Source organism: Belonocnema kinseyi, chromosome 3 (genome assembly GCF_010883055.1).
Source record: "Belonocnema kinseyi isolate 2016_QV_RU_SX_M_011 chromosome 3, B_treatae_v1, whole genome shotgun sequence".
Classification (NCBI taxonomy): Eukaryota; Metazoa; Arthropoda; class Insecta; order Hymenoptera; family Cynipidae; genus Belonocnema; species Belonocnema kinseyi.
The window spans coordinates 97,266,503-97,284,682 of record NC_046659.1 but is presented as its reverse complement, the minus strand read 5'-3'; the positions used below and the strand labels follow the sequence as shown (position 1 = coordinate 97,284,682).

At 31.1% G+C, this 18,180-nt stretch overlaps 1 protein-coding gene across 1 annotated transcript in view; it reads right to left on the bottom strand.

The window, feature by feature from the left end:
• LOC117170396 (caprin homolog) overlaps window positions 1–18,180 on the bottom strand; it is a 34,757-nt gene that overhangs the window by 5,635 nt on the left and 10,942 nt on the right. Inside the window, exons 2-4 of the mRNA XM_033357166.1 lie at window positions 11,592–11,810; window positions 11,137–11,490; window positions 8,214–8,987 (exon numbers count right to left, since the gene is read on the bottom strand). Of these exons, the coding sequence (XP_033213057.1) occupies window positions 8,214–8,987; window positions 11,137–11,490; window positions 11,592–11,810 (1,347 nt within the window). The remainder of the gene's footprint in view (window positions 1–8,213; window positions 8,988–11,136; window positions 11,491–11,591; window positions 11,811–18,180) is intronic.

Here is an 18,180-nt window from a genome sequence, read left to right as displayed (position 1 = left end):
TGTTCAGAAAGGTACAAAGAAGTTTTCTGCAAAGGCTTTTTTCAAATAAATTAATAGGTAAAAAACTGTGAACGCTAAACTTTGAGCGAGCGACTGATCTTTTAGACGGGTAACAAGGGGGTCAGATTAAAAAATAAATAATAACACTTCAACTGACATAAAATATATCAAATTTTTATTTGTTTAGCGAATACTTATGTTCATAATAATTTATATAAATAGTTAACGAGATCATTGTAATCACAGGCTTATATTACAGTGCTAATTATAAAATGCTCTAACAGGACTTATTCCATATTTAATTTACATTATATTATAATACAATTTTATTAATGTTAAGTTCATATTAGTCCTCTTTAGATAACACAGAATCATCGACCTCTTCAATTTTTGTTATCGACGCAAAGTAATCCGGGAAAAATTTTTGACCTTTAGGCGAGAGATATTTAAGCAAGCTTTCAACGTCATTCATTTTAGCTTTTGCGAGACCGACTTTTGGAGGGGCAATCTTTTCCAAGTCTCCGAGTTTAATGCTTGGCTGAATAGTAAACAAAGAAGGATTTTCGCCGTAATAATGATCAAAAAGCTGTACATTGCCGTTTGGTAAATATTTAAATACACAAGCCTGACTGATTTTCATAGCTTTCGGAATTCGTACGTTTCCTGTAAAAGATTTTTCAAAATCGTGCAAAATATTGTTTTCTGATTCAACCATAATAAACGGAGGATCGCGAGAATCTCTGATCAGTTCAATGTACTTTGCCGCTGTTTCAGTTTGCTCTAGTTTTTTCTTTTTTTGCGAGTATAAACCGAAATTTCGATCACACTGACAATAGGAGTGACCGCGAACAGGAAAAATATGCCAGATTTCAATATTAAGATCTATGCATAGTGTTAAGAAGAAAGCAAACACTGTGTAATTTCGATTTTGTCCGCCTGCTGCATCAGAAGAAGTACGATTTTCGTGAAACGTGTTTCATCAAATTCTTTTTCAAGTACGTGTTGTATAAAACTGCACACAGTATTCACTCCCTTTTTCGCACGACCTTCTAAGAAATGAAACATGTAACTGTTTTTTGAGGTAAATACGTGTACGTTAAATAAATATAACCAGAGTAATCTTTTATAAAACTGTTCTGAAACGGAAATTTTTGGCAATGGAAGATTTTGCGCGTAATCGAATTCACAGCAAAGTACATTTTCTTCTGAAAGCAGTTCTTTTTTTAAAGCCTGATATTCTTGAACATTTTTTCTTTTGTGATTTGCAATTCCATCAGATTGTATAACTTGTAAGGAACTTAAATAACATTCATTGCAAACATCTGTTCTCGGTAATTTAAATGAGAAGTTAATATAATGGCTGAAGAAATTGCTGTAGGTATTTTCGTGCAAATATAGTTCACTTCCTGTCGTAGCAGCATAAAATTCTAAAAATTCCTCATACATTTTGTGCAAATTTATTTCCGGATTGATTATGTAGTTTAGAGATGTCGACTCTCTACTATAATGAGATTGTTGATGTGGCATGGACAGACAGTGAACTTTTATCAATTCCTTCACATCATCAGTCAATTTGGCGCATTGATGTTCATGCTTACCTCTCTTATCATCTAAACTTTCTCTAGCTAAAATCTTTTTCTGAGCACATTCTAACCTTCCTTTCCCTATATTCAAAAATTTAAAGAACAACGGTTTGCAGACAACAATATTTTTTTGATCAGTTGAGAAATAATATGTCCACAAGATTAGACGCGGAACTCCAGTAGCATTTACTCGCAAAGGGTCCTTGCATTTCATTAACGCACTGAGAAAAATATTTTGCTTGTTGTGGTCTCCCAGATTCCAGAATTAGTCATGAAATTTACTCTGTGCAAAAGTTGAAATCTTCAAAAAACATTTCTGCTTACAGCAGTTTTGAACTGATACGAAATGTCTTTCAGAAACAAGTTTCTTAGAAGTGGAGACGTACTCTTTGCCCTGTATTTAAAAAAGTTTGTTTTGAAAATCTTTATTGAAGAATTATTACTGAAATTTATTAAATGTATTTGATGTTTAACCCGATAATTAACAATTCTTTTTGTCACTTCCTAGGATGAAATTTTTATGTTTTAATATTATTACTGCAGTTTTTTTATCTTTAAATTTTCAATAAAATACGCTTTTATCACGATATTTATATAGGAGTTCAAAATGTAGAAAAAAGAAAACCTCATTTTTTTAAGCTGTTATCGAAAAAAAAACCAACTAAATGTTATACGCACCATATTTCGGCATGTTTTATTAACATTTCTAGCCCACGCTTCTTCATATTTTGTTCTTTTCCTCCCTCTAAAAGAACCTCAGGATTCACTTTCCATTACAGTAATTTGAAAATTAGTTTAGATAATAATTTTATTATTATAAACTATAAATTTAGTTCTCACTAAAGCTAAAACTCGCAATTCGTATACGAAGTGTACACTTCCGTAGTCAGAATAGAAATGATCTATTTTGTTTTTGTAGAAAACTGCAATGCTTTGGCTTCTTTTGGGATTAAGAAGGCTGAAGGACGTTTGACGGTCGTCTAATGTTTGAATAATCCAGCTTTGAGTTCATTTTACCGCCGTATAGGGAAAGACATCCCGACTCGGCACAATACACGCATGAAGATCAGTCGCTCGCTCAAAGTTTAGCGTTCACAGTTTTTTACCTATTAATTTATTTGAAAAAAGCCTTTGCAGAAAACTTCTTTGTACCTTTCTGAACTACTTCTCCGCAGTAAGTTTTTGTTTACTCAAACTTTCCTCGATAAACGAAACACTCAAACGTTTTGTGGAACGAAATATGCAATAGCTCTGAAAATAATGTTTTATATTGTTATAAATAAAGTTGAAAAGTTTTATCGATAATTGTCATAACAAGGATATTATAAGGAATATTTTCTCTGAATTTTATAAAGAAATTCCAAAAACTGTGGATTTGAGCACGAGTGGAAGACAAAAATCTAATTGAAAATCGACTTTGGAAAAACTCGTTTTTCTTGTAAAAATACGATTTTCTTTTAAGGAAAGAAAAGATTCGGAGTGTAATTATCTACGATAATATATTTTTTTTAAATAAAAATTTCCAATTTGAATTTTCAGTCGTCAGCGGCCAACTTCGCCGCGCTAGAAAATCTACGTCTTGTTCTTGCATGGGGGGCACTCAATTTATGTCGTGAAGAAAACAATGATCTATTTACCACAGACTGAAGTTATGAATATTAAAGGAAACTACATTGAAATTTTTTTATCCTCAATAGGTTAAAAGCTATCGGAATTTTCTATAATATGATTTAAGAAGATATTGCAAAGGTAGTACAAATTTCAATGGTTTCTTAAAATTTAAATAAAATATAATGTATTAAAGATTTTTAATTTATCCCTGGACAAGTTTAAAAATAAATTTCTATAAAATAGCACTAACTTACCACTATTATTATGCAAACTTTTTGCCTGCAATGGTGCAACATGATTAAAGTTAAAACCAAAATGTTAGAAAAGTTTAAATATTTTTTTGCGGAAGGAAGTATTCTTGAAAAATATTTTAACGAAGTAACCATGAAGTTATTTATTCTACTAGAAATTATTCAAATTTTATGAAAACCTTGAAATTTGCATCATTTTTGTAACTTCTTCTTGAATAATAAACAAAATGCCGATTTTGCGATAGAAGAAAAAACTTCTGGATCCTGAATAAAATTCCCGGAGTTTCCCCCAATTTCCCGGTCCACGAATGATTTACACTTTAAATTTTGATGTTTGTTTAAAAAATATATACATACATTTTTCTTTAAACATCAGTACTAAATTAGTTGTTTAAATTTCGTTCCAGATTCTGGTGAGGTTTACTTTCTTCTTTCCGGAATGCCCGCAAAACTTAATTTTCTAAATTCCCTGAATTTTGTCAGTACTTATTTTAAATCGCTGACTGATCGCAGAAAGCGTTCCTCATAACAAGATAGATTTAACAAAAAAATTGGGAAACAATGCTGGTTTTTTGTAAAAATATACTTTCTATATTTTCAAACCAATCGTCGTAATTTTATTAATTTTAAACTATTTACAGATTTTCCGCCAGAAAAGACAATGAACTTAGCCAGAATATGAAAAGAAAATTTGAATCTGAATCAGGGCAAAAACTCTCGAAGTTTAAAGAAGAAATTTGTATTTTTTTAGCCTGGAATATCTAAGCTGAAAACTATTTTTTAAGGGCATGTGACACAGCTAAATACCTATATTACCGACCACAGTTTTTCAGTTCACTGAATGTTTTTTTGAACCTAAGAACTTTTTTTGTAAATAAAATATCGAGCTGAAACTTTGGGAAATGTATTAGAGTACAATAAAGTACGTTTAGGTACTGAATTTTGGTAGGAACTTCACTGAAAATTATTTCATCTTTTTTCTGAACCTCAACTTTTTTTGAACGTTCGAAATTTTTTTATACATAAAATATTGGTCTCAAACTTTGAGAAATGCAAGAGCTGAAAGAAAACTACGTTAAAGTACAAAGCTTAATAATAAAAGATGTAAAAAAAATTGTTTCAACAATCAATTCCAACGGCATCAGCCGGTAACATTGTACACGGAAATACGAACCCTCTAGAGCCTCGTCTAGTGGTCGCCAGGTTTCGTATTTTCGCGTACAACGTTACGGGCTGATGTTGTTGGAATTGATTGTTGAAATATATTATTTTACATCTTTTATTATTAAGCTTTGTACTTAAACATAGTTTTCTTTCGGCTCTTGCATTTCTCAAAGTTTGAGACCGATATTTTATGTAAAAAAAAAATTCGAACGTTCAAAAAATGTTGAGGTTCAGAAAAAAGATGAAATAATGTTCAGTGAAGTTATTACCAAAATACAGTACCTAAACGTACTTCATTGTACTTTAATACATTTCCCAAAGTTTCAGCTCGATATTTTATGTACGAAAAAAGTTCTTAGGTTCAAAAAAACATTCAGTGAACTGAAAAACTGTGGTCGGTAATATAGGTATTTATCTGTGTCACATGCCCTTAACTGTAAATATAAAAAATATGAATGAATGCGTCTCAGCGAATTACTTTTACATTCTCATCATTTATGATTGAGAAAGTATTAGAATTGCCGGAAATTTGACAGCACACTTTTTCAACGGATCTCCACGTTTTGAGAGACCCTGAATCCGAAAATCAGGTTTTCACGACGGCGTCTGCCTGTCTGTTCGTCCGGCCGTCCGTCCGTAAGCACGATAACTCTCGAAAAAATGAACGAATCAAATTCATCTTTGGCACACTTTTTTTAGGTCCTAAAAGAAAGGACCAGTTTGTGAACCAGTGATTTTTGATAAAAATTCAAAAAGTGAGCGCATTTTGCAAATTTTTGAGACCACTTTTTTCTGAATTTGAAAATTCTATGTACGGATATTTATAGTATTAAAAATAACAAACAACTTATCCTTATGACTTTTTTCGATAGAAAGAAAATTCTCAGAGTTATAGCGTTTTTACAATTTTTTTAATCAACCGAAAATCAAAATTTGAAGCCGAAAAACGCACGATATGAAAAAAAAGTCGAGAGAAGAAAAACATTTCTCTTTGAAAGCCCTACAAGATTATCATAACCAATTTTTGGATTTTCTTCAAAAATCGAGAATTCAATTTTTGATTGCACAAAAAATAATGGAAAATAAAAAATTCCATTTTGTGGACAAACTATGTAGGATACGAAAAAAAGATGAATTAACAAAAATGGTTATCCCAAAAAAGATCTACAATTTCGTTAAGAATCACTTATTGATAGGACGCGTACTTTTTGTTTTATTCGTGAAAAATAACGTTGAAAAAAAAACAAAATAAAAAAAATGTGTGGAAAAACTACGAAAGTTACGAGAAAAAAAATCTAAAAAACCTTTTTACAAATGTCTGTCGGAAATCGAGCGCGCAGCGCGAGTGTCACGATGGGAATGTGTACCTCAAAGCCTACAGAGCTTTGAAAAACTTAATTTTTGACTAATATACTTAATTAAGTAGACAATTCAGAATATGAAGACGCATATAAATACTGCCATCTAAAAGAGATCTTTTTGATAAAGTTTTTTTCAAGCATTCCAAATGCAAATAATAAATATCCGAGCGCGAAGTAACCTATTATCGAGCGCGAAGCGCGAGATTCAACCGTCGCGCGTCACAGGCGCGTTCAAACTTGCGAGCAAAGCGAGCCGCGCGCGATGATAATGTGCCCGCAAAGCGGGCTGATTTTTTTTGTTGGAATCCTTTTTTCATAAAAACTTAGAAAATTCCTAGACGATAAAAAAATTAAAGTTCACTTCCAGGTTTCCCAGTCCAGCGGCCACCCTGAAAAACTTCAGATAAATTTCAAGAGGGATCAACCCTTCGAGACTTTTTGATAACTTTAAACGAAAACAGAGGACTCTTGAGGAAATTTATGCAAATTAGGGAACATTTACAAGGTGGCGATTGAGCTAACAGAAACTAAAATAATTAAGTTTCAAGTTAAAAAAATGAATGTTATACCAAAAAAGACATTTTTCAACAAATATAGAATTGAATTTTAGTCAAATGATGAATGTTCAACCAAAGGGTTGAATTTTTAGCCAAAATTATGGAATATTCAACTCGAATAATAGTTATATTTTCATTACAAAAGATTTTCTACCAAAAAAGAAACAAAATTTTCCACAAAAAAGTTATATTTTCGGCAAAAAATTGCTTTTCATCCGAAGAAAAAACCAGTTTTTAATTAAATATCTATTTTTCAACAAAAGAAATGAATTTTTAATAAAGGCCATGTGATGAGTGGGTCACGTGACCAGATTCCTACCTTACCGCGACTTTTTTTATTTCTCAACTTATTACCACACGAAACTCCACATCGAGTTGAAAATTTGGCAAGTAAACAAGAAGCACTAAGAATGGTGGCTCTGGTCCTAAATTTGTATAATTATGAAAAAAGGTTTTTTGTTGTAAATCATTTTTTTTGCTTTTCTCATCATTATTAAAATTTAGGACCAGACCCACCTTTCTTAGCGCTTCTTATTTATCATCCCAAATTTTTAACTCGATGTGGTGTTTCGTGTGTAATAAGTTGGGAAATAAAAAAAGTCGCGGTAAGGTAGGAATATGGTCACGTGACCCACTCATCACATGGCCTTAAAATGAATCTTCAGTCAAAACAATTAATTTTTAACAAAAGAGTTTAACATTCAACTAGGTAATTTTATTTCCAACCTAAAAGATAATTTTCAACTAAAATGATAAATATTTAACTGGAATAGTGAAAGTTTTAACTAAAAAGAAGAATTTGTAAGCACGGAGATAAACTTTTAAAGAGAAAGATAATTTTCTACAAAAAAGATCGATTTTTTTAACAAAATACGTGAATTTTCAACGAAATAGTTGAATTTTCAAATAAAAAAGACAAATTATCAGTCAAATTATTGAATTTCGAACTAAAACAACATCTATTTTTAACCAAAAATGTGACAGTTTAATTTTCAGTTGGAGAAATTAATTTCAACTGTAACACGTGACTTTTATATCTAACAAAATGATGGATTTTCCACAAAGTCCATCAATTTTCAAATAAATAGTTTAATTTAAAAAATATATGTTTTCAACCACAAAATAGCATATTTGAATTTTCCGTGGCAAATCTAATCCTTAATAATAATAAAAACTTATTTTCAGCAAAATTAAAGATATATTTTTGGTTAAAAAATAATTTTTAATAAGAGAATAATTTTCAATTAAAATGATGAATCTTCAAAACAAAAAATGAATTTTTAACAAGAGTTAAACTTTTAACCGCAAGCAGTTCAATTTTTAACTTCTATCATAATTCAGAAAAAATCTAAAAACTACTTGAATTACTTTTTTTTTTATTTTAAAGGGGGATCTTTAAAATTGTGACAAATTCTGACTTGAAACAGGGAATTTTTTAACTCCTAAATACGAATCATAATTCTTTTTAAAAAATTCTCCTCCACTTTATATAAAGAAGAAATCTCTTTTTTCAATTGACCAAAATCATTTAAATAATAAAAACTTGAATTTCACTGCGATCAGAAATAAATTCCGAAACAAGTCTCTACCCAGATTTAGGGAAAATTCTCCAAATAGGGTATCTTTAGGGGAAATAGAGGACAGACTGTGAAGCCTGCTAATATAAGTCTGAGTAAGAAAACTCACCTCGTTGATTTGAATTTGATTTTCCTGCTGGTGTTGATCGTAGACCTGTGGCTGCGAAAGTTGGGAAAGTCCCTGAGGCGGTTGCTGATATCCAGCCGGATGCTGTGGACTGTATTGCAAATTTGGCTGCTGGTGAGATGGTGGCATAGGAATTGGAGGAGGGGGGTTTGGATTCGCGAAACCCGGAATGTGTGACATGTCCGGCGGTGGTGGCTGATGTTGGTACAGCACAGCCTGCGGTACCACAGACGCAGTGTTAAAGTTCTGATTCGTAAATGTTTGAGTTGGAATGGGTGCATTGACGGCGGGAGGAATGTGAGTAACGATTGGGGCTTGTGCGTTCACGTCGGGCGAATCTAGCTCAGAGTCCTGGAGGAAAAAGAAGTTTGGCGTGCCGATCACATCGTTAATCCTAGGCGCTTGCGTTTGCTGTGGAGCTGGTGGCGGCTGCTGTTGCTGCTGCTGCTGTTGTTGTTGTTGTTGCTGCTGCTGAACCTGAGGTGGCGGGACGAAATTTCCAGCGTTCGTGTAATAAGACGAGTCTACAGCAGCTGCCGGATGAGGAGGAAGGGGTTGGCCGACAACGGGAATCTGTCCGGAAACTGGAGCGGTGCCCGAGACAACGGGATGGGGATTGATTTGAACGTAAGTAGGAATAGGGATAGTTGGATCGGCGGGTGGTGGAATGTGTCTGTCTCCAGAGTTAAAATCGTCGTTTGCCGGTTCCGATGCCGCTACTTCCAGAGCCGGAACCTCAGCAACTACCTCGACGACCTATTTTAAAAAGGAAAAAAAATGTAATCTCTTTTCGTGCAGGACTCAAATCATCAATGATTAATATCACTGATTGTTTACTCCCAGTGAATAACACGAGATTCGACAAGAATAACACGTACTGTTAGAATGTTATATATTAAAAACAATACTTCCGAGCAAAAATTGCAATAAATGAATGATGTTTCCTTCCTCGCTTCAATTCTTTCTTCCAGAAAGTGAAAAGGACTGCATTACGAATCCAGGCCTCGGACTCACTTCAGAGATAAAAAATAGTGTAAATAGTGTCACAAAGTGGAAAAAATAGTGTCATAAAATTTTTAATGTATTATACCTAAGTGCAGGTCTTATTTTTTTTTATCGCAGACCTCACGGTATTTTTTCTTTTCCCCTCTTTTTCTCGGTTTTCCACTTAAAGGCAAACTGAATTAATAAAACCAATTAAGAAAATCGAAATCATTTTCGTTGAAAGTTCATGCATTTCGTTTTAAAAGTCTACCATTAAACTATTTTGTTGAACATTCATCATTTGAGTTTGTGAAATTTATCTTTTTAGTTTGAAAATTCATCTTTTCTGTAGAAATTTCATCTTTTTTGTTTAAAAGTTCAACTGTCTGGTTAAAAATGAATATGTATGGATTAAGTTAAAAATTCGTCTTTTCTGATGGAATTATAAATCTAGCTGTATATTATTTTCAATTAAAATATTTTTTCGATGAAATATCCACTATTACATTTTTTTATTGTAAATTAATCTTTTGAAGTTGAAAAATTCGTTGAAAATTCAACTGCCTGGTTGAAAGTTAAACTAATTTCTAAAAAGTTCATTTTTTGTTGCTATTGAAGATTCATAATTTTAATTCAAAATTCGTTGTTTGTGTTTAGTTGAAAATTATTTTTTTTTTAACTAAAAATTCAACTATTTTGTTGGTAATTCAACTGATTAGCTGAAAATGTTTTGTAATGAAAACTCATATTATTCTTGGGTAAAAATTAAACTAATTTTTTATCAATATATGTTTTTAGTTTAAATATTCAAATGTTTCTTTAGAAATTATTGGAAAACAAAAAAAATAAACTAAAAATAATTCAAATAGAATTTGGATTGGTTGAAAATTCTACCATTTGGTTAAAATAATGTTTTTTTTGTCGGGAATTTATCTTTTTCCAGTTGAAAATCAATCCGCTTTAGTTAAGATTTAATTATATTGATGGAAAGTCATTCTTGTTCGTTTCTTTCGACTGTTTTTTTACTTAAAACAAAAATATTCTCTGGCTAAAAATATCAGTTATTACATTTTTTGTATTGGGATCTGAAGTCTTGGGTACGCCACTGTCGCGAACTAGTAAAACTGGGTACCATTTTAAATTGGACTTGGAAAGAATTTTTCCACTATTTTTACTAGTTTAAAACAATAAGTGAACATAGAAAATAAAGATTTATCGGAAACAAGGTGTTTCATATAGAATTTTCATCGTATTCAGTGAAAAAGACATTCTTGTTAAAACTGTTTTTGCCAAGAAAATAATTATTTTACTATGTCATAAAAGTTTCAACACACCATAAGCTAAAATAAACTTGATTTAATGCATATATTCTAACCTAACTTTTAGGTGATAATTTTTTAGATAGTCAATATTCCATGTATAAATTAATGAAAATTTATGTTACGTTCACTTTTATACCAAGGGAAGTACAATGAATCTTATAATGTGTTGAAACATATGTAACATACTAAACTAATAATTTTTTTTATTCAAAAAATTGTTTTTAAGCACAAATTAAAATGCCACTTAAAAAACCTACCTGGTTTCGTGAGTTCACATTTTCGCCGTATTGAAAAAATAGATGGCGTATTGCCCCCCCCCCCCGTACTTTTTCGGAATCTTGTCATTTGTAGATGGCGGATTTTTTTAGTCAATTAGCGTAGAAACTCAAAAATATTTTTCAAGGAAAAGTAAAAAAAAGTCCAATTGACGGGGGTTTTTCTTTTCGAAACGCTAGCAAAATAGTGTCATCCCTAAACAAAAAATTTTTTTAAATAAAAGAGTGAAATAGTATCAATAGTGTGGCGAGTCCGAGGCCTGCGAATCTTTCGTAACGCGGAAGTGAAAAAAAAATAAAAATAAAGCGATATCCCCCACTTACTTCTGTTTTTACAACCTCAGATTCTTGAGCCTGGTCGAAATAGCCGCACTGTGTGATAGATGTAATGGTTTCCTTAAGTTTATTGTACGATGTTCCAGGTTCGAATTCTCGCTGCTTGCCCTCGATAATTGCGACATAGTGCTCAGCAATTTTATGTGCCTGCTGACTCGCCGGGGTCATGCTGCTATCATCTCGCCTATGAGTGATCGTCACTTCATTGTACAAATTATCCAGGGATTTCAGGTCCTCATCCGTCAATTTAACAGCTCCGTTCGCACCAGCAAGAAAGTCATCACGTACCAAATCCGCGCCCATGTTCATCAACGTGTCCTGAATGAGTAATACTTCTCGTACCTGAAAAGTTGGTTAAGGTTAGAGAGTTCGTATTGAAGAAGTTTGTAGATTTTAATGAATTAGGCATGGTGCGGAATTGTGAATAATGGTGAAAAGCATACCTTGACAATGTCCTGTTGCATTCGCTCGAGCGCCTCCTTCCGAGCGAGCTTTTTCTGCTGCTTGAGTGCATCGTTTGCGATTTGTTGTACTGACTTGAGCAAGTCCCGCGTAATGTCCAGCGTTTGTATAACCTCGTCATATTTTGCCACTGCCTGTTTCTGATCTGCATTCAGCTCTCCGCCGCCTTTCTGCAGATCCTTGTAGGATTCTAATTTCCCCTAAAACATAAATGTGAGGAAGAATGTACAGAGTGTTAAACTTTTCGAAAAACCAAGTTTAAAACCTAAAACTTTCTAAGTCATCCTAACTGAAACACTGTTAGACGTTTCTGCTTTCGAATTTAAAACTAAATATTAATTTAAGGAAAACAAAATTTAAAAGTTTTTTTAAAGTTCTTAACATTTAAAAAACATGAGATTGAATTCATTTCAAATCAGGTAGAGCCCTACACTTGAAACCGCAGAACTCTCGTGGACGAAATATGTTGTTTTTTAGGGAAAATCAGGCGATACATATTTTTCTGATTTGAAAAAAAGTTTAAAGAACTATGCGTATTTGATATTCGTGCTTTGTTTTTCAAAAAACTTCAATTCTTTTCTTTAAACCTGTATAACTTTTGGCCTAATTTAATTATTTTTTAAAACTTTCTACTAAAACCATACAGGCATCTTAGCATCATGCGGGCTAAACTCTTTTTAAGACCGGGATAAATTTGTTTCTTTCTAAAAATGTAATTTTTGAATTTTTCCCCTAATCTATTAAAAATATCACAAAAGAATAAGAAACATTTTTCATATAACTTTTTTAGACGTGCAAACTTTTATCTTAACATTTTTTTCGTATCTATCACTGTTACCAAGAAAAAGTAGATAATACGATTGTAAGAAAAAAGAATTCTCCTGGCTACAAAAGTTATTTAGCGAGCATCATACTCACAAGATATCTTCATTATTAAAGTACATGTTTAAAAAAATATTGACAAAAGCTTTGAAGGTGGTTTAAAAAAAAAAACGACTTTTAATTTTTTCAGAAAAACCGCTGCCATTTTGTTAATTGCAAACCTTTTTTCGATTTTCCGGCAGATTTTGAAAGAAGATGAGCGCTATTAGAATCAAAAAGAAAATAATAAATGTATCAATTAGGCCAATATTTATAGAGGTTTAATTGAAGAACAAAATTCAGTTTTTTTTTTTAACAAAGCACAAAATTCAAATACGCAATAACCTTTTAGAATTTTTTTTTCAAAACAGAAAAATATTTATCGCCTAATTTTCACCAAAAACCAAATATTTCGTTCCCGAGAGATTCTGCAATTTCATGCGAAAGAAAACTGCCTGATTTGAAATGGATTCGGTCATGAGCAATTTGAATATTAGCACTGGAAATAAAAATATTTGGAAATGAAAATAGTAGTATATACTTAAATATACACGAATTGAAAATCTATCGATTTAAAGAATTTAATTTAAATATATTCACAAACCTAATCAAAACCTCGCTTTTGGAAATCATCCAGTTCGTAAAGAATTTCAATGCTCCAGCTTCAAGAAAACATTCGCATATGCGCATTATCTTTGCGTTCCCTGACACAAACATGTGTACAAATTATAATTTTATTGTAACATTTAAGTCGGGCATTCTAAATTTAAGAGTAATTCGATTTTATAAGTCTAAAAAATTCTGAAAGTGTTCAATCTCGAAAAGAATACAATCTTTAATAACAATTAATTCAAATAACGTCTTAATTTTGAAGTTTTATAAAATTGGAACACGTAACATGGTGGCCATTTCTGGTTGAGTTTTAAGCGTTCGCAACTATATTTATTCAATAATAACTGCTTTATTATATAAAATTTGAAAAGAACTGAACATTTTAGAAGTCCAAGGAAAACATAAGAGGTAAATTATTGTAAATGTGGCTTTAAACTTCAGTCCAAAATTCTCTCAAAACGGGGAAAAGAGGGTGATTTTTTAAGAAAATAATTTAATTAATAGGGGAATAAATTCTTTTAAAAATCATTAATGTAGGTGCCATATTCCTAACCTTTCAAGTCGGAATATATTGAATTTTCAACAAGCTAATGGATTTTAAAAAATCGACTTTTCAGTAGTTTCTCGCAAAAAAGTCGAAAAATTAAAAAAAAAAATTGACTTTCCAATCCGAAAAGAAGAATTTTCAACCAAGAAAAATGAATTTTCAAACGAAAAAAAATTAAGTTTTTTAGAAGATAGTTGAACTTTCAAAGAAGAAACATGAATTTTCAATCCAAAGACATGGATTTTCTATCCACAAAGACAAAGGTTCAACAAAATTGATAAAATTTCAACCAAAAAAGATGACCTGTTAATAGAAGAGCTGAATTTTCGACCAAAAGAGATGAATCTTAAACCAAAAATAGTTGAGTTTTCTTATTGGGTTGAATTAATTCAGCTTTTATTTAGACGAAAAAAATTAGAAAAAAGAAAATTTCCTTGAAAGCAAAGGACAAAAAGAAGTATTCTTTAATAAAGGGTAGATTGTGAAGTCTGCAATTTAATAAACAGCAGTAAAAATTCAGAAAAATTCTTTCGATGGTAGTTCAGGAGATATTCACGTTCTTGTGATCCGTAATCTATAATATAGATTTTGAATTTTCAATAAGAAATCATACTTCAATTTGTGCTCTATTTTGGTAACATTTTACTTTTACGTCCCCGAGAGGACCAGAAGTTGGTAATTTTATATTTGGCAATTACTAGTGATTAATTATATAAATTTAGGTTCCCTATATAATTATTACGTTAAATTTCTAAGAAGGAAGTTTTCGTTCCCAAATATAAAAGGAACTTTAATATTTTAACGATCCATTAATAGAAGCTTTAAATTCTAAAATATGCAGTATAAAGGTAACATTCATTTTGAACGAAATATTAATTTTAAAATCCTAAATATAAAATGATCTGCTGAATGGCGATCTGAAAAATCCACAGCTTTGTAAGATTTTCCCGGTTATTTCCCAGTGCTACATAATCCAGGCTAATTCCGGCTTTTTCCGGTCAGCGGTCACTCTGAATTAATCAAACCAAACACATGAAATTTGAAAGCTGTTCAATTATATATTTTTCGAACTTAATTTCTCATTCTTTGGAGAAAATCGATTTCAATTTTTATAAGCACGTTCTTCTTTAGCAATTTACCCCCCCCCCCCAACCCTCCCAATTGTAATTATTATATAGAATTTAGCATAAGAAAAAAGGATAAATTGTCAACCAAAAATTGAAAAGTTAAATTATCAATTAAAAGAGTTACATTTTCAGTTTAAACAAAAAATAATTTTTGACGAAAAAAATAATCATTTTCAAAAAAAAATAGTTAAACGTTCAAATAAAGTGATAAGTTTAAAACTAAAATTATCAAGAGATGAATTTTTAACTAAAATCGTGGAATATTCAATTAAAAGAGTTACTTTTTCAGCGTAAAAAAATCTAATTTTCAATACAAAAAAATATGCCAACCGCGCGGGCACATTCTTCTTGCGCTCTATGCGCGCGGCGCCTCGCGCCAAGTTTGAGACCGCTAGGGCGCTAGATTTCTTCAAACATTGTTAATACTATAAATTAAATCGAAAACTGTGATTTAATCTTCAGAGGAATCACAGCCATAAATTTTAACTGAAGTTTTTTTCGATTTGTTTTTAAAAAAGGTTCTCAAAGCACCTACGGTTTTGACGATTACATTCTCATTAAGAACTTCGCGCTTCGCGCTCGATAACTTTTGTCTAATTAAGAAATTTCAGGATAATAGTTTCGAAAACCATATATTTTATATCTAGTAGAAATTTGGATTGATATTTCTTAATCTATTCAAACAATTTCTTTTCCTTTTTTTGAAGTTTTATTGAATTTAAAAATGTCATCGGGATAATTTGCAAGTCTTTTAGACGAATATCAGAAAATTTGACAAAAATATCTAAAACTCATAAAAAATTGTTATTCAAATTTTGAATGAGCTTAAACTTTTTGATCTTTTGCCTCATCGAAAAATTTAAATGACAGCTTCTAAATATATTTGATATCTAATGATGGATAACTTCTAAGTCTTTTGAAAATGCTCTACATTTTTTTATTTTTGTTGGAAATATTTGATCAAAGAACTTAACCTTCATTTTGGGAACCTTAAGAAGTGTATCAAAGGCTGATTTGATTGGACAAATCCTTCAAAAGTTAGCGTGGCTACAACATTCAGGTACAGATAGACATACAGGCAGACATACAGGCAGACACCGATAAAATTTTATGATTTTCGGATTCTATGAGTGCCGAAACGTAAAGATCTGTCAAAAACCAGAGATCGAAAATTTGTACGATTACATTACACTGAAAAAAAAAGATTTGTGTAAAATGACAAGTTTCGGAAAATTAAATATTGCATCATTGTAAATATCACACACTTCACTGTGTGCTTTTGCAAAAGTATGTGAAATTAAATCCTCTGGCAAGGTAAATAAAAGGACCCTCGAACAGCAGTGTGATATTACACACTCGATAAAAATAAAATTACACATTCCCTCGTACGAACTTTACATTCAGAAGGGAAAATTCAGTCGCAGCGTGTAAAAATACCATGCGTCGGTAAAATCACTTTCCTGTCATTGAAAATTACATCGAGATTTTTAATTGGACCAAAGATCTTTAATTTTACTATGGCGGAAATTGTAAAAATTTTTATTTATAATTAATTTAAATTTTAGAATAATTAATCAAATAATATGTGAATACGAAAGCGTCTCTCGTAGTCGTTGTTTATCGATGCCTTCATCCTTCAATTTTGGAGCATTTTTGTTTTTAATGGGAGGAAATTGACAGCTATGTTCAACTTTTTTGACAGCTTTCACACAAAAATAGACTGAATCCGAGCTATTCCTATTTTGCTTTTTACATTTTTTGCTATTGGAACGGAAAAAATGCAGTTATACGAAACGTATATTTCATATTTTTTACGGAATATTTAAACATAGAAAAGTACCCATAGTATCTTATGTGTTTTAGGTAAGTGGTAACGTCTCCGGCTTGTCTTTCTTCAATCTCCATGAAATTGTACGAAGTTTGAGCTTTCGAGTGTTCGAAACCTCTCGCCCTGATCAATTTTATTTTATTTTATTCTTTCACATAATGAACTTTACATTTTCGGCATGTAAAATTATCGGCCGAATTGGAATATCACAACAGATTCGTAAAGTTACTCCGATAAACGAGGGTCCTTTTATTTACATCCACCAGAGATGTAAAATTCAATAGATTTTTTACAGTGCACTCTCATGAATGACAATGTAAAAATTGTCTAAAATTTTTAAAATGCTCTAATTTTTTAAATTGTTGGCTCATCGAAAACTTCTGCTAGAATAGTTTTGAAATATATTTGGTATCTAGTGAAAATTTTGAATGAAATTTTTGGATCAATGAAAAAAAAATAGTTTTTTCTATTTTTTGAAAATATTCAAATTTTTGAAAAGTATGTAACTTCTAATTTTCATAAATATTAAACATTTTATTTGCATAATTTTTAAGTCTTTTACCCATGTATAATGAACTTTGACAAAACTTTCTATAATTTGAAGACATTTTTTTTTTGAAAATGCTCTAATTTTTTAAATTTTGGACTAATCGAAAAATTCAGCTAGAATAGTTTTTAAGTATATTTGGTATCTAGGGAAAATTTTGAATCAAATTTTTTGATATATGAAAAAAATTTGTTCTATTTTTTGAAAATTTCCAAACTTTTGAAAAGTATATTACTTTTCTAATTTTTATCTAAATAAGAAATTTTATTTAGATAATTTGCAAGTTTTTTATCCGTACATAAGAAACTTTCGACAGAAATTCATAAAATTTGAAAAAAATTCCAAATTTTGAAAATGCTCTCGACTTTTTAATTTTGGTTGGAAATGTCTGATAACCATGCATGCATACATACATACATACATACATACATACATACATACATACAGACAGACACCGACAAAATTTTATGATTTTCGGACTCTGTGCGCGCCGAAACGTAAAGATCCGCGCCTAGGACTGTTGGGTCTTGATCCTCACGCTTATTAATCTCTACGCGCTCGGTCTTTGTACTTACTCTACAATTGTGCACACACTTTTTCCAATTGAGGGTAAAAGTATCGACAAGTGTAATTTAGTGATTGTGAATTATTTTTTTAAAGCTTCTTCAGCTTATTCAGATATTGCAAAATAAAGTACAAATTTTATTTTTCGTGATTACTTTAATATTTGTTTCTTATTTTGCATTAATTTTCATTCGGAGCTACCCTGAAAAATATCAATTTCAATAAATGTATATTGTTGCAATTAATAATAATATGCATTGCTATTAAAACAGAGGTATTTTTATTGTTTTGTTTTTTACAATTGAAAACAGTGCGCATCCTATAATGAAAAATCAATGTTAATATTCATCATTTTATTGCATCGTGTGTCGTTTCTCTACAAATTTAATTTGTGTATTTTCAATATTATTTTTTACGATTTAAACCGCATCCTACCTTAAAGTGCTTCTGAGCAAATTTGTAGATAAAATTGATGCGACAAATT